The sequence below is a fragment of the Epinephelus fuscoguttatus genome, linkage group LG12 (assembly GCF_011397635.1).
Source record: "Epinephelus fuscoguttatus linkage group LG12, E.fuscoguttatus.final_Chr_v1".
NCBI lineage: Eukaryota > Metazoa > Chordata > Actinopteri > Perciformes > Serranidae > Epinephelus > Epinephelus fuscoguttatus.
In genome coordinates, this window is record NC_064763.1 from 40,110,409 (window position 1) to 40,136,093 (window position 25,685).

The 25,685-nt window shown below is 42.0% G+C and overlaps 1 protein-coding gene across 1 annotated transcript; it reads left to right on the forward strand.

Moving 5' to 3' along the window:
• The first annotated feature begins 992 nt into the window (after positions 1-992).
• On the forward strand, positions 993-25,685 carry arl10 (ADP-ribosylation factor-like 10). Its single transcript, XM_049591382.1, has 4 exons — positions 993-1,343; positions 9,220-9,403; positions 17,442-17,617; positions 22,927-25,685. The coding sequence occupies exons 1-4, from the start codon at positions 1,206-1,208 to the stop codon at positions 23,098-23,100; spliced, it is 672 nt and encodes a 223-aa protein (XP_049447339.1). The 5' UTR covers positions 993-1,205; the 3' UTR covers positions 23,101-25,685.

Here is a 25,685-nt window from a genome sequence, read left to right on the forward strand (position 1 = left end):
TGAGACTGAAATTGGGTTTCTATTTTCGTAATAAGTTGTGTTTTTCAGTTAATGTAAAAAAGCAGCTTGTTGCCGCCACTTTTTTATCTGTGCTCGACTATGGTGATGTTTTGTACATGCATGCTTCTGCTCAGTGTCTTCATAAAATTGATACAGCTTATCATGCCGCCCTGACATTTATAACTAATTGTAAAGTCCTGACTCATCATTGTGAGTTTCGGGTGGGATGGCCCTCTTTGGCCACCCGCAGGCTTCATCATTGGTATATTGTCATATACAAGGCAATTTTAGGTTTGCTTCCGTCTTACCTATGTGTCCTTACCATGCCAAGGAGTACCGGACAATACTCCTTGCGCTCCCATGACCTTACCTACTTTCAGTCTCAAACGTCCGTAATGAGCTTGGAAAAAAGGCATTTGCTTATTCTGCCCCCACTGCACGGAACAATCTGCAAAATGTCTTACAACTGGACTGCCTAGTTTCTCTAAATGAGTTTTAATCTAAATTTAAGGACTTAGAGGCAGCTTCTTTTGTTACTCATTTACTTTTTTACTGTATGTACTCCTATGATGTTGTCCTTGTTATGTTATGTCTGTAACTGTTTATTTTGTGCTGCTGCCTGACTTGGCCAGATCTCCCTTGAAAAAGAGGTTTTTAATCTCAATGGGACCTCCTGGTTAAATAAAGGTTAAATTTAAAAAAAAAAAAAAAAAGAAAAGAAAGAGGAGTTTACAGTTACACATATTTCACAAATTGTGTTTTAAATCTGGTAATGTTATTTTAAACTAAATACCTTAAAATGTGATGAGGCTATTTTAAGGCAATAACTAAATAATTGAATCTTTTCCCACATAATTACATACCTGTTAGGGTAGGGAGGGCGTTTTCATGTAAATATCTTGAACACTACTATTGTCTGTTGCAAGTTGCACATGAATGTACAAAAAGCTGCATGTCTAGAAGAAAAACGTATTTTACAAGCCGCGCCTGAACGCAGCATTTTTTTTCCTCTCTTGCGCGTATCGAAACAAAAACAAGCGGAGAGCGCGCGGTCACATGTAGTGCGTCCAGCGGCAGCAGAACAAAAAGGAGAAGAAGAAGGAAGCGCCAGTCGGTGTCAGCACTGTCGGTGTCCAGGAAGCAGCGGCTCCCCTCCAGCTCCTCCGGCTCCTCCGGCTCCAGCCGCCGCACGGTGCGCTCCACATATGGTTCTCCTCCGGCACATCTCCATCGCCCTGACCGCCGCCGTGGCTGCCCTGGGCTCCGCTCTCTTCATCGCCTTGAACTTCTTCTACAAGAGGCGAATATGGTCACCACAGGCGGAGTACTGCACGATCAAAGAGGTGACACACTGTGTTTCATATGTTCTGACATGTGTGTGTTATTTTGTTGTTTATTCAACTATCAAACTTGGACGTGAAGGTGATGTGACAGACGGACTGAATGAAGAAACACTGCAGAATTCTGATGAATGTAATTGAGATGGTAGTGATGATGATGATGATGATGATGATGAAGAATGGAATGATGCTTAGAACAGATGGCAGTAATATTTGATGAGGATGAAGGTGATGTTGATCATGATAATATTTATCTTAAAAATGTGAGAATGATGATGATGAAGAACAAGAGGAAGATGCTGCTGCTCATGAATTACTGACGTGTGAATGATGTGATGATGATGATGATGATGGCACTGGCCTTGATTATGAGATGGTAATGATGATGGTAACACTGGTCATAAAGACGCACACAGTGAGAATAATGATCATGAAGAAGAAGATGATGATGACAGTTAATAAAATATTGTAGTGGTGGAGATGATGATGAAGATGGTTTTAAGGTCAGTGGTGAACATGATGATGAAGATGATGATGATGCCTCCTTAACTTAAAATACTGGAGATGATATTGATGACGAAGATGACTGATTTCTAGATAACTGTGAAACTGTTAGGTAAAAGGAAGATGTGACGATGATGATGGTGGAGAACATAATGAGGAGGAAGAGGATGATGGCAATAAGTACATACTGTAGAATACGATGAAGATGAAGTTGGTAGTGGAGTGGTAATATTAATGAGAAGATGATGGTGGTGATGAAGGTGACCTGACATGAAAAATGATATCAGTGGTGAAGATGAGAATGACAGAGGTGAATGTAAAGATAAAGATGAAGATCATCAAAAGATGATGTGGTAGTTGCCTTGGTGACGATGAAGATGATGGTGGTGATGTCTTCACTGATGATGATGAGGACGACAAAGTCAGTGAGACAAGGAGACTGATGACGGACAAGAAGAATATGAAGATGATGAATGACGGTGATGATGAAGATGGCGGTGATGCTTTTTGATGAAACTGATGATGAGGAAGGTGGTAATGGTTTTGATGATGTGATTGATGATGAGGATGGGGACGTGATGAAGAGAAGGATGCTAATATTAAAGATGACAAGATGCCAGAGGTGAATGTTCAGATAGAGATGAAGATCATCAAAAGATGATGTGGTAGTTGCCACAGTGATGATGAAGACGATGGTGGTCATGTCTTCACTGATGATGATGATGATGACAACAAAGTCAATGACACAAGGAGTCTGATGGCGGAGAAGAAAAATATGAAGATGTGAAGAAGTGATGTAGCAGTGGCGCTAATGATGGCGATGGTTCTGATGACAGTGATGATGAAGATAGTGGTCATGGTGTTGATGACACTGATGAAGATGCGCGTGATGGTTCTGATGATGTGACTGACGATGAGGATGGCGATGTGATGAAGAGAAAAGTGTTAAAATGTAGAGGTGAATGTACAGATAAAGGTGAAGATCATCAAAAGATGATGTGGTAGTTGCCATAGTGATGACGATGATGAAGATGATGGAGGTGATGTTTTCATTGATGAGGATGAGGACGACAAAGTCAATGAGACAAGAAGAATATGAAGATGATGAAGATGTGACAAAGTGATGCAGAAGTGCCATCAATGACGGCGATGGTTCTGATGACACTGATGATGAAGATGGCGATGGTACTGATGACACTGATGATGAAGATGGCGATGGTACTGATGACACTGATGATGAAGATGGTGGTGATGGTTTTGAGGATGGCGATGTGATGAAGAGAAGAATGTTAATAGTGACAATGACAAGATGCCAGAGGTGAATGTAAAGATGAAGATCATCAAAAGATGATGTGGTAGTTGCCATAGTGATGATGATGGTTGTGATGTCTTCATTGACAGTAATGGTGATGATGATGATGATGATGATAAGGGCGGTAAAGTCAATGTGACAAGGAGACTGATGACGGACAAGCTGAATTTAATAAGCGACGTAGCCGTGGTGATAACAATGATGGCGATGGTATTGGTGACGACTGATGATGAAGATGATGATTTTGATGATGCCACTGATGATGATGATGATGATGTGATGAAGGTAAAATGGATGGTGATGGTTAAGATGACAGTCTGATGAAGAAAAAGAAAACATGATGATTATTAATATCGTAAAAAGGCCATTCTGCAGTACTTTTGAGTACTCTGATTACTTTTACTGGTACTTTAAGTATATTTCATGTTAATACTTTGGTACTTTTACTTGTGACAAAGTATTTCTGCACGGTGGTTCTTATGTAAAAGATCTGAGTACTTACTATAACACTGGTTAATGGTGACAGTGACAAAAGTGATGCTAAAAGTGTGGCGGGGCTTTAATGATGACGATGATGTCATCATTTATGATGTGAAAACTATAATGGCTTCCTACACCTTTAAAATGCCCAGATGTGTTTTTCAGCATCACATCATGTTGTGGAGGCCGATAAAGACTGTGCGAGTGTCTCCTGCAGACACAAACAGGCAGAAAGGAAGCAGCCTGGTGACCGAGGGTCTTAATGAATGACTCTTGAATGGAGCTCTACAGCTGCAGCCTCAATCTCTTAATAAAATCTATTTGCATGTCTCTAATCTTGTTTCCTAGATTCAATCAGCAGCAGCCTGTAATAAGCTTAGGCTGCTTTATGTGGCTCAGTCTGTCTTTAGAGGATAATGTTGTCAGTGTCTGCCAGCAGCTCGCTGCGGAGGGTGGGGGTGGGTGGGGTGGGGGGGGGCGTAAATGTTTTCATCCCGGGAGCCAAATTTTACCAAGATGCATTGTAATCACGTCTACGGCTTGGGAAAGCTGGGGAGTTGACTAACAGCGTGTTTTTGACCTTGGGGAGTTTCGGCAGGTGGGAGGGCGGCACATGCTCATTTACACAGCGACAAACAATCTCTGAAAGAGTAGAAACAGATTGAGCTGCTGGATAAAGTGCCCGAGCAGATTCCACGTCTGAGTTCATTTAGATTTTTGGAGTAATTTTGTTACAGAGCAGACACATGCATGGATGTAGATGATTTGGCAGCACGTTGTGACCACGAGAATTTAAGCTCATAATCCTTCATCATTTTAAACCCTATTTTTGATGTTTTTCAGCAAGAGGCATTTAGGGATTGTTCTCTATTTATCAGAGGACGGGTTTTTTCTTGAGCCTCGCTGAGCGACTGAAATGCATGACCCTCCCTCCATCATATACTAGTTACTAGTTTATTTTTTTAAACTTACCCTTTCATGATTGAAAGTTAAAAGTTAAATTTGAGGATGAAATCCTGGAGTTAAAAAAAAAAGAAAAAGTTTTTCGCTCGTTCATACTGGGTAGTTCAAGGAAACAATTTATTTATGGCCAAATTTTAAATGAGACATAGAATTTAGATTTTTTTTTAGGGCATTTTTTGCCTTTAATGGACAGGATAGTGAAGTGTGAAGGGGGAGAGAGAGAGGGAGAGACATGCAGCAAAGGGCCACAGGCTGGACTTGAACCCGGGCCGCTGCGGCAACAGCCTTGTACATGGGGCGCCTGCTCTACCACTAAGCCACCGACGCCCCAATGAGACGTAGAATTAAGTGATTTTGATGGAATATATTTTATATATACTGAGCTTAATATAATATTTTAAGCTCAGATTCTGTTACTATTTTTTATATTTTTTCAAATGGAAGCGTTCATCGCACATAATGTGACTTTCGTAAATTTGAAAATCCAATGATCATTTCTGTTTTTACTATTCTCGGAACCCATCGGCTGTATTCGGCGTCTGACTTCTGGCAGACGGCGATACAGCCTCTGGGGGCAGACCCCAGATTTTTTGGCATTCCAGTTTGATTTGGGCGGAGGAGGTCAATTTCCGTTTCTGACTTCCGTTTATATATAAGTAAATATGCTGAACCATTGCGATGGATTCAGAGTTTGCAGTGGCGCCAGTTATGTTCCGCCTCGTTAGTTCACCGCATGGACCGTTTAACCTGGCAACAACTGCAGCCGGCTCAAACGTGATTGGTCAGTGTCACGCGGACTACAGACAGCCTACAACCGGAAACCAGGGCTCTTCTGCTCTTCTTCCAGAGGCAAGATCTCCAGGGTTTGCCTACAGACTCTACAGTCACTGAATGTAGAGTCTGTATACAGAGACTAGTTTTTACAGTTTCTGGCCATGATAAATTGGGAAATTTTGGAATTTTTTTAAAAAAGAAAACATTCCTTCTGAACCGGCGATCAGAAGGGTGAAAATGAGTGATAAGATAAATACAAAATACAACCATTTCAATGTGTATGCCTCTCCCCTAAGCCAAAATAAAAACATAAGCCCCTCCACAGTGCTTAAAAAAATATTTGACATTCCTGCCTCATTTTGCACCACCCCCTCCCCCCCATAAACAATGAACAGTCCCTTAATGTATTTAGATTACACCTTTACAAAGCAGCTTTCATTGTCAGTGTTTGCACATAGCAGAGGTTGGCGTTATAAAAGATTAAAACACTTATATGGAATAAAGCATTTAGAGAGCAGGAGTGACGCTTCACACAGCAAAAGCCAGATATTTACTCAGCGGCTGTTGCTTTGGCCTTCATGTACACACTAAATTGATTATGGGCCCAGTTGCATTGGGATCTGGGGGGTGCTTATAGCGTCAGCTGGACTGTTTCCTGGGGAAACCTGATTGTTTAAAAGGTTTATTTCACGTTTACACTCCTCTGTACAGTTTGGAGGAGTTGCAAAAGACAGATTATTAATAAAATGGTTCAAATTGAAGCAGCAAAGGTCGAGATATCCTGACTGTTAGTCCCTGATATTGGTTAAGCTCCAATAGCAAAGCTCCTACACATCCTGTAATACAGCCCAGCAGTGCCTATCGTCAGACCTTTGCTGCCTGGTTAACCTCTGAAACTTCACACTCCCAGTTTTTAATGCAGGTTTTCTGTTGAGAGTTACACTTCAGACTAATAGAAACTTTGTGACATTGCTATGACTTTGGAAAGTAACCTCATGCATGATACAACTGATAGACTGGCTCTGTCCATCTACCACCAAACACCACCAACACCGCCACTGCAGCTCACGCATTAGCACATCGTATCTCGTCAGTTTAATCTGTTCACAAACAGAAATGCAAACATATCAATTAGTGGCTTGTGTCGGAACTATTTCTTGTTAAACAACAGCAGCGTGCAGAGACTTCAGTCTTGTCTTCGCAGTTAGGGTTGCTCGGTTTGCTACCATCGTACCTGTGCAGAGACCAAAACGAAAACCCGTGTTCACCAACCACATCTGGCGTTCTGCACCATATAGAGCCAGAGATGCAGCACAGAAGTGGTGGCCAGATGGATACACTGCTACTTGGCAGGAAATAGATCATTTTGGTGTTTCTGTTTATGCACAGATTAAACAAGCGAGAGAAAACAGGTTAATTAGTGCGTTTTAGAGTTGTGTTAGTGGGTGTATTATTGCACTTTGGACAGAGTCAGGCTAGCTGTTTCCTCCTGCCTCCTGCTAAGCTATCCACATCTTGAGACATGAGCTTGATATTTATCATCTGAAATGAGTATTTATTGCCGTTTCAATCACTCAGTCAACACTTGATGGTAACTTAAAAAGACTTCTTGTTGCCATGCCACCATTATCACTCCTGCTGCTTAAAAGTCTAAATGAATGCAGCATGTTCAAGCTCATTATCTGCGGAAAATTGAAAAGTATTCAGGGTAATTAACTAATGAAGAGGAAACAGACAAGATAGAGATAATTTTAGAACAAAAAAAAGAAAACATTTAATCACAGAAGAACTCCTGGAACATTCAACATGAGAGACTGGTTATATGTCTGTGAAAGGATCAAAGTTTCCATCATCTCTCTCTGCTCTATACAGCTCGACGCTTTCTATTCAGTGCTGCAGGCGAGCTGGCTTTAGTGCTTCTGTGTGATGAAGCCAATGTGTTACCAAACGTCCGCTGTGCTGGAGTGTCCTTGAGCAAGACGTTAAATCCCTGTCAGATCCAGCAGTGCTGATGTGCAGCTGAGCTATGCTTTTTTTTCTCCTCCCTGTGGAGCAGAGAAACAATAGAGATCAATACGGTATCACTGCCTTTTTATGAGAAATGTCTGAACTGGCAGAACTGAGGTTAAAATCTAAAAGAAAAAGTCTGTGAAGTATCTGAACTGACAAAGGGAGCTGGAGATAAATGGCCAGTGTGCTTGCTTGATTTGAAAAAATGTCAGATCGATTTATTAACCAAAGAAATGTCTGCGATTTGTAAAACTGATTTGGTCAAAAGCTTTAGAGAAACATCTTGTATAATGTTGGAGATGCAGTCAGGTGACAGGAAGGACACAAAGCAAGTATACAAGACTTGATCACTTTGCCCAAAGTCCATTCTGATAATACTGCAAAAAAGGGGGAAAGCAGTGCAAGCTCTGCAGCCTTCACAGCTGCAGAGCTGCTCGGCGCTGTCACGGTTTGAGGTTTGTCTCCCAGCGGACTGCATAAGCTACAAGTACACGGAGGCAAGCTACAGATCTGTCAACCATGTTTATCTGACGCTGTGTTTACCCAGCAACACCAGTCAGGGATTACATCCAGAAACACACAAGCATTTAATTCATCACCACTTAAATTCTTCATCTGACTTCACTCTGACACAATTACAGGGCCATTGTTAAGTAGATTTGTGTGTCAGGGAATCTAATTAGAGCTGATTCTGAGGGTGTGCTTTTGATAACTCCTCCTAAGGCTCCATCATTCATCAACAAAGTGAATAGTGGTATTTTAACAAGAAAAACGGATGCATCCCAGCTCTGAAAGGTCTGATATGAATTGCTAATTAACCTTCGCCACAGAACCGCAGCCACACACCAGCACACGGTATGAATAACGACTAACCTTGTGTGACTTTTAAAGAGGAGATGAGTGACGTGTGCAGGATCTCAGAGGGGTTGTAGCGTCTCAGGTGCAAAGGGAGCGTGGAGGTTTTGAATCCGGCTGCTAACCTTTACTGAGTGTCAGCCACTTGTCTTTCCGCGGATACAGTCGGCTCAGAGACGAGTGCTCTTCTTCGCTGCATGTTCTCTCAGATCTGACCCGGAGCGATGAAGAGCAGGGTTATCACGACGCTTTGTGATGTCTTTTATTGAAGGATAATATCGTGACTTTAACCCTCAGAGGTTTTCAGGCGCTGATTCATATTCCTGAACATTATGAAGTGTCTTTTGCCCACCCAGGGTCAAATTCTCAGCTGCCTACTGCATTCAATTTGATACGTGATGATTATCTGGGCTGCAGAGGTGCCAATCATGAAGATGGGATGACTGGTGATTGCTGGTAGAATTTGGTTTTATACAATCGGCGCTGCAAATAATGACTATTTTCACTATCAAATGATTTATTAATTATATTTTATACTTTAATCTAGAGCTTCCCCATTACAGTGTTCCAGAGGCCAAGGACATGTTCTCAAAATGGCCTGTTTCTGCAGTAATTTTCCATACTTCTGGTCATGTGGTGGATTTCATACGTTGCGGTGTAGAAGTAGTTTGTTATTTTAACTAAACTGGAGGACTTGAAGACACATTATGGAAGCCATCTGTTGATTTCACACTACTTGTACTGCATGTGCCAAACCACTGTTTTCAGATTCAGCTGTGGTTTGATATGCCTAATGTGCGCCATATCATTTACACTGTTAATGTTATGTGTAAACCTAAGGCAACCCAGCCACTCTTCCGTACCCTCACTCTCCTTAGCTGAGCAAATAACCACATTCACTGTTGCATAAATTATGCATGTTTAATTTTTGCCTCCAGTCCTCATTTCTGTACTGTGACCATCTCTGTGCTCTGCCCGCAGGAGGAGGAGGAACGTGGGAAGCGTCAAGTCCTCGTCCTCGGTCTGGACGGGGCCGGGAAGAGCAGCATGTTGCAGGGTTTGACCCCAGGGGAGGCAGCGGCTAAGAGAGGCCGCTGCCGGCCCACCCGCGGCTTCAACTTCATGAGCCTCAACGCCCCCGCCTGCCAGCTCGACTTCCTGGAGAGTAAGACTCCTTTTATCCCTCGAAATCAAACACTGCGGGCTCTGTGTGGAGTCTTGAAGGCATTTATGTTTTATAAAATAGCATGAAGCAGAGAACTGAAAAGTGCTTTTACTGCTCTGTTCAGTACAGTTGGCCATTTGTTTCATTTAACTCGCACTGTATCACACAACTCCACAGAGATGCAGTTTGAAGTGCAGGTGGTGGGGGGCTGAGAGTCTGAGTCAGCGACTGAAAATGGCCTCGAAATGTGCCTGTTTTGTTATTAGCTATGATATGAACATGCTCATGATTAGAATATATAGCACTTAGCATGCTAATGTCATCTTTATAACCTACCTGCAGTTAAGTTAACATGCTAACATTTAGACTTCATTCAGCACAAAACATTTGTGGGTGTTCTGATGGGTGTCAGAGGCTGTCGGTATGTGGCCACTATTTTTAAAGGTAGTCATCAACTAATTCTGTCATGAACTTAGTCACTTTCTTTTAGCTCTGTTTTTGGTCTCTACCAACTCCTGAGGAAAATATCCGTCACTTTAGCTGCTAAATGCTCCGCTGTGTTCACCAGCTAGTCTCTCACCGTATCTGTCTGCTGTTTGTTGCTAAGCAGGTTGTGTACAGTGGGTTTTCAGAGCCTTCACAGAGGCAAACTCACTATAGAGCTTATAAAGTCTAAGTTCATCAGTTCATTGAGTTCATCACTGTGAGCGATGCTTTTCAGATTGTCATATCATAAGCCCCTTTTACACTGCCAGATTTTCAGCGAATGTTGGGCTGTTTTGCCGGCAAGCTGCGAGCGTTTAGACACACAGAGCCGGATTGGTGAGTTGATCCGAGGTGCCCAGTTTTCCACCTTGTAGGGTAGACATATTGGCGGAACCTTTTTGGTTTAAAGAGAATGAGGCGCCCTTCCACCACGGGAGGGGCTGTTGATGACTTGTGGGAGGAGCTGTTGATGACGCCACACATGCGACCCACTGTTGGTGGATAAACAGGAAACAGCTGATAGCAGGAATTAGCGAGCAGCTAGTAGCAAGAGGGAAACACAAACCTGACAGACACTGTAAAGATGAGCAACTGGGGAGACAAGGAATTGCGCGCCCTCCTTGTCCTCGCAAACGAAGAGGCCATTAACCGTCAGATGACGGGGACGGTGAAGAACAGACTGATTTACGAGAGAATCACCGCCCGACTAGCCGCAGCTTCCCTCCCACGTCACTGTTTACGTCACACGTTGAGCTACACGTTTTGTTACTTGCTCACGCCCCCCATTGCCCCGAAAAAGGTGCATTCTGTATAAACAAAAGTAGGTAGGCGGCATTTTGCTGCACTCCCCGATTTTGTTTTTATACTGCCAATGCTGAAAAAAGACTGATTGGGCTTTCCTGAGAATTTGCACAACTCCTGTTTAAAAGGGCTATATATTGTTATTAAAGCTACTGTAGGTAACTTTTGTAGAAATACAATATTTGCTGAAACTGTCACTTATGATGACAGTAGCAAATGATAATGGCTGGCTCCTCTTAGTGCTCCTAATGGCATTTGAAAGGCTCTGCCACACCTTACCGAAATCAACCAATCAGAGCCAGGAGGAGTGTCTAACGTATGTCAGTCACTGTTTGTGCACATGCTGCACTGCCAACACCAGCATACATGACAAAGCAATAAAAAAATATACTGCGCTGGACTGAGTGAGACCATGCACAGGAGAGTGACTGACACCATGTTAGAGACTGGTTCTGATTGGTTGTTTTCATTCAGGTGCAGTAGATTATTGGTGCATGATTTTCTCACAAATTATCTGGCCCATATACTGCTGTCAGAACATAGCGACAGTTTCAGCAAATAGGACAAAAACGTATTTCTTATAAAAGTTACCTACTTTTAAACATTAAACAAAATACAGATTATAACGGCTTTAAAAGTTTGGAAGTAACTTAGTAAGTTTGATTTGAACTTTGGAGTGAACATGAAGGGAGATTCAGCTCATGTCAGCTCGGCCGGTACAGATTTCAGTTCTTTGCCTCCCATCTCCTCCATGAAAGCTGGCTGCATCCATCACTGGGAACACAGAGGCTATCTCTGACGCTTGCTATATTGTCCTCATTTGTTCAGTGACTGGGGCTTCTGCTTGGCATCAAAGTATTATGGAAGTTAACACTCAAACCTGTTACGGAAATCCTTAGAAGCTGCAACCGTGACCTTGTGTCACAGATTTTGCTGTATTTTAATAAACCTGTGGGAGATCAAATTATGCGCATCCAAACAGCAGCGGTAGGTGAGTCCAGTTAGACTGTATTTACATACAAACTCATGAATCCTGCCAATTAGCATTCCACTGAAAGCCACTGCGCTGCACTAAAAATAACATAAATCACTTCGCTCTTCATTCAGACCGTCTTGAGTGTGAGACGCTCAGCTGCAGTCGGCCTCAGAATGAGGTTCTGTGGATGTATTCGGAGGAAAGTGTCACGCTCGGCGGCTGATTTATTCATGATCTGAACACAGAGATCGGTGGGCGCCAAGAATCCCTTTCTCATCTCTGAAAGTAAGAGGAACACATGTCACCGCCCACTCACTCTGAGTACTTCAGTGGCCCAGTGCAGTTAATGTTGGAGTCTTTGTCTGGCTGACATTGACGCAGAGGCATGTTGACAGCTTAGTGCACACTAACACACATCAGGAGCAGTACAGTGCGCAGGGACCGATAAGTTCTCCTTATGAAGTGCTCTGGAGAAATCCAGCTAACAGCCTTTAAACTCTAAATGAAAAGATGCAGATCAGATCAGTTAGAGAAGTACTTTAAAGCATGGAGCAGCTGACATGTGAGTTTGTGCTAACGGGAAGTGAAAAACAGCATCGGGAAGAAGTTCCTTATATTTTATACAAACTGTGCATTTAGTCGGGGCCCACATTCCTCCTGAATACACAGTCTAGTAGTTTGCTGTTAACTTGATTTGAGGAACTCTCTCAACTCAAGCTCACGAACTAACATTAAGGATGCCATTAAAGGAATACTTCGTCCCCCAAATGACCATTTGTATATCAGTTACTCACCTCATGTTACACTGAATTTTGGAAAAGGGGGTCCACGTTTAACAGCAGCAAGACTGTATTATAACACCAAACAAACTGTCGTGCAGTATAATCCAAGTCTCATTTATTGAGTCTTGAGTATGCTCAGTAAATCCCACACAGACAGACCTTTATGACAGGAAACTGAAAGAAAGTGAAACTTAATTTGTGCTCTCTACAAAGCCAGACTCCACTGATGAAAGCATTTTACCTCACTTAGAGCTGCTGGTCTACCACCGCCTGGCTTGATAGTTTGTATTCTTGTGCGACTTTGGTGAATCCAAACTAACCCTTCAAAACTCCAAAGTCACACAATAACACAAACGAACTACCATTTGAGGCAGCAGTAGCTTAGCAGCTCCCGTGTTAAACAAGCTAAAATTACTGTTTATGTTAATGGAGTCTGTTTCCTATCAACTCTGTATACACAAACAGTCATTTTAGCTTGTTTAACACGGGAGCTGCTAGTCTACTGCTGCCTCAAATGACAGTTTGTTGTCTTATTGTGGGACTTTGGTGTTTTAAAGTCTTAGTCTGGATTCACCGAAGTCGCATAATAACACAAGCTATCAATCAAAGCAGTGGTAGACCAGCAGCTCCAAGCAAGTTAAAATTACTGTTTTTGTCTGGCTTTGAAGAGAGCACAGATAAATTTCACTTTACATTCAGTTCTACACATTCAGAAAGGGCTGTGTGTTTGAGAACCCGGTGGTTTGCCCTCACCGGGATGGGGGAGTTACTGCCTCAAACAAGAGAGTTCAAGTATCTTGGGGTCTTGTTCACGAGTGAGGGTAGAACGGAGTGTGAGATGGATCGGCGGGTCGGTGCGGCTTCTGCAGTGATGTGGGCGCTGCGCCGGTGCGTCGTCGTAAAGAGGGAGCTGAGCAAAGCTTTCAATTTACTGGTCCATCTACGTCCCAGCCCTCACCTGTGGTCATGAGCTCTGGGTAGTGACCGAAAGAATGAGATCACGGATACAAGCGGTGGAAATGAGTTTCCTCTGTAGGGTGGCTGGGCTCAGCCTTAGAGATAGGGGGAGGAGCTCGGAGTAGAGCCGCTGCTTCTACGCGTCAATGGAGTCAGTTGTGGTGGCTCGGGCATCTGATCAGGATGCCTCCTGGGCGCCTCCCGCTGGAGGTGTTGCGGGCACGTCCCACTGGTAGGAGGCCCCGGGGCAGACCCAGAATAGACTGGAGGGATTATATATCTTGTCTGGCCTGGGAACGCCTTGGGGTCCCCCAGGAGGAGCTGGAAAGTGTTGCTGGGGAGAGGGACGTCTGGGGTGCTTTGTTCGGCCTGCTGCCTCCGCGACCTGGCTCTGGATAAGCAGATGAAAATGGATGGATGGATGGATGACTTCAATTCATCAAGAATTTTCTCCATTTTTTGATTGTGAATTGTGAAGAGGTTTTTTTCACAAACTCAGTGTAAAACAGGGTGATTGATTGATTGATATACAAATGGTCATTTGCGTAGGGAAGTACTAGTCTATCCATACTACTTTATATGCTGTCAGGTATACAAAATGTTCAGTGTTTGCAGTTTTTTAAAAGGAGCAGATCATTTTCACAGGTGTCAGCTTTTCAGCAACAGCACTACAAACCCAGCTCTTCTCTTGTTCACTTCGCCTGCACACAATTTAAAAAAATGCTGGATTTAAACACTGGTTTTCTCCGAGGCAGAAAGCAAACACCTTTGAGATTTGAAGAAGCAGGCTGCTGCCAGATAACTGGTAAAAAACAAAGTGTTTGTATTTCCCCACTGAGGATTGCGCTGAGATAACGTATGGAGTATTAAGGTTACAGAAACTTAAAATCAATAGGTAGACAAACTTTGACACAACACCAGAATGCCACTGGATGCATGTCTTGGAATTGAAGAGATTTGGGGGTCAGAGTAAATTCTAGCTGAACTTTGGCTGCAAAACTTGGAGTACACTGAACCAAACCCAGTGTGTGGCACTCTGGTTTGTGCAGCTGCTCAGAACATGCAGCCACAGTGCCCACTGAAAACAAAGCGGAGGTAGTTTTGTACTCAGGACCACAACTTAGTACAACATACACACACAGCCACATCATTCACACCCGCATGACTCAGTATCTGTTGTGTGTGTGTGTGCATGTGGGTGTTTATCTAATAAGGTGGCCTGTAGAGCAGCAGGACGAGCGTCCCGCTGAGCTCCCTCTGACTATAAAACACAAGCTGAGCGTGCGGTCCACCCTCTGTACTATATCAGGTAAACAGGTATTTATTGCTGCCACATCACATCAGCTAAAGCTACATCACTACCCAGTTTCCTAGCAACATTCCCCATTAAGTCCAGCACTAATGAATTCTCGCTGAGCTGTGCCACGCTGAATTCGGAGGCGGTGACGACCTGAAGTTGTACCCGCCGGTATGTGAGCAGTGAATCGTTTGGCCACAGAGCACCGTCGGTCATTATAGCCGCAGGTCACCTCTTCTACACAACACACAGCAGGATTGTGGGAAGTTAAAGCCTTCACTTATGTTATGAAACTTTCCCCGCCACTGACGCTGGTAACTGAATTTTGTTTTTTATCAGACGTGTCCTGTGACTGTGTGGGGTAAAACGAGTTAGACTGGACCATATGATGCCATTTTATAACAGCACAATCAAGTCAGTCAGAAATCAGTTTTAGTGACTCAGTGAACCATTAGTCCACAGAGCAGGACTGATAATTGTGTAAACAAGTGACACAGTCCTCCAAAACCCACGAGCTCTCAGATCTGACCTCTCTATGTTTTAATCTAGTCACAAAAAATGGAGCAGTATCTCTTTTGTTATGTTTTAAAGGCCCAAATGAAATATGTCCTCAATTATTAGGAGGTGAATCACACACACCTCAATACACATACAAACCCTCCAAAAAAGTAGTGCTTTTGTGTACAGAAACGAAGAGTACAAACCCTTAAAAAAAAGAAGAAAAAACAAGCTGCAGTTATATTTTGCTCAAAGCCTCGTTGACATATGATATCCGCAGGCAACAAGATGGAAAAAAACGAATCAGACCAATTTCCCCAGCAGGGAAATGTGGATATAAATAATGGCTAAGTGCCGTCTTTGCTTATTTCATCCCTCAGTGAAAACTAGATTAGTGATTTCATTCGGCGCGGTGCACATCTGAAATGAATCTGTGTCCAATTTGGTTAAAGGCGGAGTGCCAGCTTATCTAATTCTACCTATTGATCTGCCCATTTATTTATTCAACTGTCAAGTCTTCTTTTTTCTGACTGTAACACAGAGGACACTGACAGAAAACATCTGCCACACTGAAATGCCCCTGAGCAAGGCGAGCAGTCAGGGCTGCGTGCCTTTTCTTTGGCGACAGTTTCTTTTATAAGAATCAAAAAAAGAGCACAACATCAGATCCTGTTTATCTCTGTTTCTTAAACTCTTATTTAAGCATGGAAACCACCGCTAAGAACAGCGGCTGAGTCACAATGGACCCTGATTGCTGTTCAGATACACCATAACAGGCTAATAAGACTTGTTATATGATAATCAAAGTCATCCACTTGTTTCCAAACATTATTTTGCATAGAAACACGTAACAGCTGTAGAAACCAGATATATGAGCTGCTTTCAGAATTATGCATTGAAATGTACAAATCTGTCCACATGGAAAAAACAAAGCCAAAAATGTGAAGATATTTATGGAGACATTTCTGCTTCCCTTCACCAAATGACCAGAGATTTTACCTTACTGGTAATTAACCTACTCCAGGACCATGTTGGTGAAACTACAAGCTAAACTCCTCTACACACAAATATATTAGGTCACTGACATGGAGACTTTTTAAAACACCTTCTAAGATAAAGATTTTCAAAGCTCTGGCTACTTGGTATCCATGTGGACATGTAAAGTGTTTGGAAAAGGATGATGTCATGTCCTCAGATAGGGGTGCATGGCCATTGTGGCTTTATTGTATGAACATGCACCTGAAACAGCAACAGTGGACACCTGGTTTGTTTGTTTGATTTAGATATTTAATCACCTTTATTTAATCAGGAAGATTGAAAATCTCTTTTAAAAAGAGAGACCTGGCCATGACTACTATACACCTTCACTCTGTATTGCTGCACCACTTCACATACGAATGGAGGCATGTGCTGCGCCTAGTGTTATTCAGTCCACCTCAGTTTCTGTGGGTTAAAGGCCACCAGAAACAGTCTTTCATGTAACCTTAATTGCTAATTACTGGCCTTGCAATCACTGGGAGACATTTTCGATTTCTAGTGTGGACAGAAATATTTTGTAAAATGAAGGGCAGGGCAAAAATATCCGTTTTCATAATTCAAATGAATGCATATTTTGGAGATGATCAATTTAAGTTATGTTATTCAGGCAATTCTGTGAGGCAGCTTTTAAGGGCTTTCATGTCTCACTTGGACTTGAATACCAGCACCTAAACACATCATGCATTTGAGAGTTGGAAGATTTTATGAGTCTGAAAAGTCCACACACAAATGTAACAACAAACAGCATATCAGTTGTACATGTTACGACCATAGATTAATGAACTCCAAGTTGGAAATACACGCTGTATGTGGAGTACTTTAAATTTATTCTAGTTGGGTGGTATTTATATGTGTAGACAGGAAAATGCATTTTGTGATCATCATAGCGCCCTGCAGTAGTCTGGCAACCTGTCCAGGGTGAACCCCGCCTGTCGCCCAATGTCACCTAGGATAGGCTTCAGCCCCCTAACAGGATAAACGGTTACAGACAATGAATGAATGAATGAATCATCACCATACATTATTTGCAAATTGTCATACGAAAACGTGTGTGTCATGAAACACACATTTGTCACAAGTATTTTAAGACTTTTGGCTGAGTTAAACCTCGGTGAGCAGAGCCAAATAAAACTATTTTTCAGAGCCCGAAAACCTAAAAGAAAATCTATCATTTATGAAACATGAATGTTTTCTCCATCGCAGTTGGTGGCGGGGAGGACCTGCGGCGGTACTGGTCGGACTACCTGAGAAAGACTCACGTTCTGGTGTATGTGGTGGACTCCTCTGACAGAAGCCGCCTCCCATTGGCCAAGGCTGAACTGCACCGCCTGCTGAGGGTGCAGCCCCAACTGCCCGTGGTCGTCCTGGGAAACAAGCAGGTAAAGTGACTTACAACACGGCTAACCATCTTACAAACCTTGTTGTATTTTAGATTTTTAGATGAACCTTTGCTAGCATTCTAAGTAGCCGTTGTTTTCCATTAATATCCTAATCAACAAACACACATAACCATTAGTTACATAACCAAATCAAGTTTTCCAAGTTTGCCAGTTGATATTTATACCATATGGAATATATAGAAACCAATGGCTGCCAAGAACAGTAAAAAAAATACATCCAAAAATCTAAAATGGTCAGCATTTGTAGCAAAAGTGAACAGTATACATAGAGAAATGTCTGATTAAGGTTATAAAACCAACAAAAATACTGGTATGTATGCAAATAATTGGAGCACAATATTGATGATAATAGAACAATAAACAATAAGCCATCACACTCTGGTGGACCAGTAAAAATCCTGCAGTCAAAAATGATGCAAAAGTCAAAGTACAAAAACATAATGTCAGATGGGGTCAAAAAAATCATGTAGACGTGCACAAAAAAAGGGACGGATGTGTTGGAGCAAACAGGTACACATTCTGTCTTCATTTATAAAACAGTGATGATCCATCAGACTCCTGAAATAAACATTTCTACATTTCCTCCTGAGCTCATATTTCTTCACCCTGCGCGGCACTTGTGGAATTATACATGACCCTTCGAGGGAAGCAGGAATATTTGTCACATCTACTGTCAGAGTGCCGCAGCTTTCATCCACTCAGTTCTGAGCGCTGCTCGCAATAGTGGCAAAAAAGGAATCTGAGATAAAACTCTTTGCACTCATCATTAAGCTGCAGTCCAGTTGGCTCATGAAGTATATTGTGGTCAAAACATCCAAAGCAAGAGGCCTTTTAAAGCACTACAGGTGTGAAATTAACACCCTCTTTTTCACTTCTTTGATCTTCAGAACTAATAAGGAAACTTTGAACATCAAACAGAATACCAAAGAGAGACGCATGCCCTTTTAAACCTATCGCCTGTTGATATGAAAAGGCTACAGAAATACAGATTTTCTTTCAGGTTACACTGGTAATCTTTGATGTCATACATCAAACTGTTCCACGCAATTGCTGTATTTCCCAGTTGGTACGGCTCTGATGATTTGCAGGCTAAAATATATACAGGCATCAACTGGGCTAAATTTGGTAAGATAACGAATCACATTAAAACATAGTCATTTAAATAATGTTGGAAAAAGGTTATATGTAACCCAAATATATAACTAGAGTTACTGCTTTGCGGTTGTATGCCCTTGTGAACCAGTCAAGTTGCAGTTACAGTTTACATCCATGTCTGTGAACACATGAATGCTTCACACACATCTTTCACCCGGCAGCACAGAGGATCTATACAGTTAGCAGTTTCAAGCTGGTCACCCAAGATTTGTTTTGACAATTTAGTATCCGGTCAAAGCCTCCCCTTCTGTTCCTGAGTTATGATGTTGAACAATGGCCAGAAAAGTGAGAACATTATGATGTCACAGTGAATTTAACCTTTGGCCTTTTGGATATAGAATGTCATCACTTTATCATCATATCTAATTAGACATTTGTGGGAAAATTTGTCGAATAGAATGTGAATTCTTGACTTATGGCCAAAGGTGAGGTTGTGAGGTCACAGTAACCTTGACCTTTGACCTTTAACCATTAAATTCTAATCAGTTCATTTTTTAGTACAAGTCGACTATTGTGCCACATTTGAGGAAACTCCCTCAAAGCCTTCTCGAGATATTGTATTCACGAGACTGGGACGGATGCAAGGTCACAGTGACTTTGACCTTAGACACCAAAATCTAATCAGTTCATGGTTAAGTCCAAGTAAATGCTTTTGCCAAATTTGAAAAAAAAAAAAAATCCCTTGAGCTGTTTCAGAGATATGGCATTCACAAGAATGAGACCCACAAGGTCACAATGAGCTTGACTTTTTCCCCGAAATTGAATCAGTTCCTCCTTGAGTCCACGTGGACTTTTGTTCCCAACTTGAAGAAATTTCCACAAGGTGTTCTTGAGATACCGTGTTCATAAGAATGAGACTGACGGACAGACAGACAGATGGACAACCCAAAACCATAATGCCTCCGGCCATGGCTATCGCCTGTGTGGAGGCAAGAAGTAAATTCCCTTCTTGACCAAATTTGGCTCTTTTTTTTAAAAAAAAAAAAAAATGCAATAACCAAGTTAGTGCTCGCTGTTTTGGCTTCAACCACTTTTTACAAATCTTGCATTGTTTCCCCTGCAGCTTTGTATTGACCAACCAGAATTTTCATCATCAAAATTTACCAGCCATGTATCTGTTTGTTATAGCACAGGCAGTTGTTTGTGTAAACAGCTAATCATGTTAAGCTACAAATGAAGGCTGTAGTTTTGGCCAAAATATACTGGGAGTATTGCCCAATATTGAGTATTGGGAACATGCTTGAGGGTTCTTACACATTTCCATGGACAAAATTTCAGTAATTTTCCATGACCTTTTAAGGGACCATATTAAATTTTCCATGATCATTCACAATGTGTAATACGAGCATTGCTCCATTCAAAAAATGCAGTACAGTTTAAAAGTATTGGTGTATACATGGAGGGAGAGACAGAACAGTGGAGAAATGTATTTTTTGCAGGAGTGGTTTAAGCTTATAATGATAAATCACTGCACACACACCTGTTATGTGTAGATGGATGCTGAATTCCTACAAGTGAAAAAGGTTGTGGATTGTCTTTAAGCTAACCAAAGTACCTTCAAACTTTTGTCATTTTTTTGAGCCTTTAAGAAGAAAAAACAAAAGACTTCTGCCTAAACCTGTGTCACGCTGTGCACATGACGCAGGTGAAATAAAAGGAATATGTCCTCAGTAGGAGGAGCTCTTTTTGACAGTGATACTGGCTCTCACCCACCACACAGCTTTGTTCTCTGCCTCGGCACTCGCTCAGCTTAAACAGTACAAAGGATGTTTCCAGCAGAACCTGTGTGTTGGAAAAGATGTGGCGGAGCAAAGAAACGAGGCGGACATCTATAGACTCCAGCCTGGGTTGAATGGTTTTGTGTGGGAGGGTTGCGTTACATTCACTGTCTTCATATACACACGTTTCATCCTAACTGAGACAGCCAACATTTGAAATATGGCATGTGGTTATTTGTAGTGACACATTGTGAAGTACTATGTTAATGGTTTTTATTCTTGATTGAGAAAACAAACATTTTTTTGAAGTGGAATACAATCACTGGCCTTGTCCACCAAAAACAAGTTTGTTCTGATATTGTAAAGATTTTTTCATTGGGATAAAGTGAAAAGATAAAATCAATGGTCACGCTGTTGTAGGAATACAGTATCTAACACTCACCTTGAACAGCTGTCAAAGTCATAACTTGCTTTTTCGCAGAGGACTGTAGATGTATAGTGACTAAGTGGGTAAAGGCAGATAACAGAACAGCTAGAACAATCTGGTTAGTTTACAAAATTATATTACCTTACTGTAGCCATGTTTCCATCAGCCTGTTTAGATGCGCATCTAGAAGTATTGCATTGGAAAATTATGATGGAAACACCAAAATTCAAATTAAAGTCCCCTGACTCGCACAAACTAAAATACGCTTGCTTTAGCTGGGTTTTGGTTGATTTGAAAAAATGTTGATTTGCAGAACAGGGGATGGAAACAGTTCGAATTACGTCTGACGTAGCGCACCTCTCTCCATGGTGATATCCACACTCCGGGTCGGGAAGGCGGTAATGCATTTACAAGCTGGTTGCCAACTGCCAGAAAACGTAGAAGAAGAAGAATGCAAGACTTGTTTTGTTTCCGGTTCTGCGGAAAACTCGTGCGAGTCCGTACATTTAATGGAAACACACAGGATTCGTATTTCGCATTTTTATTAAATGCGGATTTCCCAATGATTCAAATCACTTTTGGATGGAAACATAGCTTGTAATACAGCCGTTAAAACCACTAAAAGACAACCCTTACCATATAACGATATCCAACATCTTATCTAAGATGATATTTTGTTTCACATCATGATATTGATATAATATCAACATCTTGCCCAGCCCTAGTTGCAACTGATTCCAGTGATAACACTAGTTTGTGTACTCAGTATGTGGTTATGCCTACATTTTTACCAAAATATGGCTACATGTACAGTTTCTGTTTGTTGCTAGTGCTGTTAACTGTATTGTACTTAGCCGTATTTAGCCAAACACTAATTTTCACCAAAATGTGTCAAAACCTGGCTCAGTACAGCTTGTGTTTGTGTTAGCGCTCAAAGCTAAAGCAAACGTTAGCTAAAGAATACGTTAGCTACAACAGCTAATTGCACAAGCTAAAACTAGAAGCAGCATATTGGAAACATGGTGGTTATACAGTTGGACAGTTTCAGTAGAAATTGTTTGGGCATTTTTATGCTGTTCTATAAACAGCTGTATACCATTTTACACACAAACATAGGTGAACAGAGTTTTAACTAAATGTTGGTCTAGTTTTTTGGGGGGACTGAGTTGCCAAGTGTTGGAGATATCGGCCGTAGAGATGTCTACCTTCTCTTAAATATAATGGAACTGATGGGACTTGGCTTGTGGTGCTCAGAGCGCATGCTTGTGGCAACGCAAGCTGTAAATATTAATGGCGTCCTCCTTGGGTGAGCTGTAACGTTAGCTCACGAAGTGGTGCTAAGTGAGCTAGCAGTAGATGCACACTTCTCTCTGCATGGTTGGGGGGTGTAGTTCGGTAGAAAGAAAATAGTTCCCAACTGCTTACAAAAAGCTTTGTGGATTATTTTGAGTAACCAGGTCATGATTTCTAGAAAAGGACATTACTGTAGAGCTTTCTGATTTTTTTGGCGCTTTCAGCATCACAAGCCAATGCCATCTAGCTCTATTATATTGAAGAGAAGGCAGACATCTCTATGGTTGATATCTATAACACTTGGCAACTTGCAGCAAAACAATCTAGACTGATAAATAGCACTACAGGTAGGAGGAAAATTAGATGTTCTTGATATTAGGGTGAACTGTCTCTTTAACAAACTCATATCTGTCGTACTGGAGATGGGCAATATTTAAAATTCTCAACAAAAAGCAAGCCAAGGCAGTTTTATTTATATAGCACATTACAGGGAGACTCAACGTGCTCCACATTTAAATGTAAACAGCAACAGGTGACGAGATTATAATAAATAGAATACAAGAACACAGCACAATAACAAATTAGGTCAGTGTGAACAATTATGTGTATTCTGTTACTATTAGTTGTTGTCCTTGAAAAAAAGAAGACAGCCATTTCTTGTCAAATTGAGTTTAATGGATTTCCCCTCTTCACAGGATAAGCCCAATGCTGTGAGCGTGTCGGAGCTGCATGAAGCCTTGTCTCTGGGCTCCGTGACTGAGGACAGGAAGCTGTTCCTCTTGGCTGCCCAGCTGGGTTCTGATGGAGCCCTGAGGAACTCCTGCCGGGGCCTGGACACCTTCCAGGACCTCCTTCTCCAGCTCGTCTGATCTCATCCCCCCTCAGAGAGCAGAGGAGGGATGCAAACAAAGGGATGGCTTAAAGCGATCTTCCTCCTCCTCTTCCTCCGCCTTGTTTAAGCTGTGGCTTATTTGAGGCAGAGGAGGAGGAGATGGCGAACGCTTCGGGAACTGATGCAGAGAAATTACTGAAGAAGAGATTGAGAAGATGCCAAGACGGAGCGCAAAGCCTTGCGGTACCTCCTCGTCTTCCATCTCACCCCTTTTCAAATCGTGTCAGTTGGTGTCAGAAATACTTAAGCTCATCTCATCAGACGATTTCATTCCACTCGTCTTACTCACCGGAGAGGAGGAGGTGCAGAGTGAGGAGGACGAGGACAGAAGGTGGGACAGAAGGATGAAGGTTTGTTCATGGAGTCTGTGACTCAGAACCACAAAGATCACCTCCTGCCAATGATTCAGACTTTGGACTCGTCTGAATGTCAACCTGTTACAGGTTTATTTAAGCACGTAGATTTCACTGTATAGAAACTGAAATGTGTCGAGTTTGTAGATGCGTTTACAGATTTCGTTTTCTGAAAACCTTTAGTGCGTGACCAGAGAAGTCGGCAGAGCAGAGCAGGTAATATTCACGGTTGCCAAGTTTGGAGTCTTTGGGGAATAATACTGCACCAGCTCGGTGAATTCATCGACGGGGTGTTTGGAAGATACTCGCCGACTCCTACACTTACTGCTCTTCTCATTCCTCTACCTTGTGCCTCCTTGTCTCCTTTCTCTTCCGTCCTCCTGCCTGTGACCTGGAAATTAATCTCAGCACCATCTCGAAGGATATCTTAATTTCTAAAATGCATCTCACTGAGTAGGAAGTATGAGCGAGGATGCACAGGTGTATATTCAGCAAAAGTCTTTTAAGCACACATGACGTATTAAAGAGGCGTGACACGCAGCTGATAATGCAGCTGTGCCACGCTTCATATTTAATTAATGTCGCTTTAAAATGACATCACTAAAGTACGGATCTCTTATTTTGGTAAATACCTGTTACCTCAACTCCTCTCTACTCGTGTCTGCTCTGCTCCTATCTCAGGCGGGAGTGACTAAGACGCAAGGATTGGAGGAGAGGAAAGGATTGAGGATGTACACACGGAGAAATGAGAAGAGGGATTAGGCTTCTCAGAGATCTAGGGGAATTTTGTGAGGGAATTTAAAGGGACCCTGGGAAATTTCGAAAGCAGTGTTGTTTTTCTTGTCCAAATTCTCGTGACGTTGAGAAAGTTTCTTTCCATTTTGTGACTTTCTTCACAAGAGTGTGTTTTAACTTCATTTGCAAGCAGTTCCTCTTCAGTTCGGTTTTAAGTCCCGACACAAATTACAGCCAACTACCACATATCCCACATATTAGCTAAGTACAGTAAATATGCTAAACATCGAATTTCTTTATCAGATGACACTATAAACAGAACGATGTACAGACAAAATCAGGAGTTATACAAACTCAATGCTCATAAGGGAGAAACCTTTCAACAATTGACCTATGGCTAAGCCACGCCCCCCTCCACCGACTACTTCAGTGACCAGCGCTATGGCAGGTGTCACAGTACACAGCATTTCGCAGGAGGCAGGATGATTTTTGGAGATGTGACGATCAAATTTTGGTTAAGGTTTTTGGCTCAGAATATGAGAAAAGGATAACAGACTTTTTACCATCTTTACCAAGAGTGTCTCTCCGTTAGTTTGGTTTACATTAGCCATGTTTCCATCAGCCTGTTTAGATGCACATCTAAAAGTATCGCATTGGAAAATTATGATGGAAACGCCAAAATTCGAATTAAAATCCCCTGGTTCGCACAAACTAAAATACGCTCGCTTTAGCCGGGTTTTGGTTGATTTGAAAAAATGTTGATTCGCAAAACGGGGGATGGAAACAGTTATGTTCGAATTAAGTCTGACGTAGTACACCTCTCTCCATGGTGATATCCACACTCATTTACAAGCTGGTTGCCAACCGCCAGAAAATGTAGAAGAAGAATATGAGACTTGTTTTGTTTCCGGTTCTGCGGAACACTCGCACGAGTTCGTAGTTTTCACCAAAGTCCGTACATTTAATGGAAACACGCAGGATTCGTATTTCTTTTAATGCGCGTTTCCCAGTGATTCGAATCGTTTTTGGATGAAAACATAGCTATTGAATCATTCAGCATAACATTTGCCAAACTTTGTTATCTCTGCCATTCCAGATAAGTTAATGAAGCTAAGCTCCAGAAGTTAACGTTAGCTTAACTAGAGCCCTTTGGACAACAGCTAACAATGATGTACGATCACCAAAGTACAAAACTAGAACAAAATAGGCTAATGAACTCCCAGCAAACAAGGTGACATGATGAACAACGCAGCTAGGAGCTAACGTTAGGCTAAATTTAGCTAATGTTAGCTAGAGATGTTAAAGATAACTTTATATTTCTTTCCAGCAAAGTGACAATATGTTGCCTCAAACACAATGTTGACTTACCTTAGAACAGATGTAGACATCATTGTTAATCTTATTCACGTTGAGTTGATGTTGTGGTCTAACGTTACCACACAACTTTATCCAAAGGAGACACTTTTCTCGCTTG

Bases quoted from the DNA above. Each gene is read 5' to 3' on its own strand.
- arl10 (XM_049591382.1), top strand. From the start codon at position 1,206: ATGGTTCTCCTCCGGCACATCTCCATCGCCCTGACCGCCGCCGTGGCT. The intron at 9,404-17,441 runs GTAAGACTCCTT...TCTCCATCGCAG, and splicing joins CCAGCTCGACTTCCTGGAGA to TTGGTGGCGGGGAGGACCTG. The intron at 17,618-22,926 runs GTAAAGTGACTT...CCCTCTTCACAG, and splicing joins TCGTCCTGGGAAACAAGCAG to GATAAGCCCAATGCTGTGAG.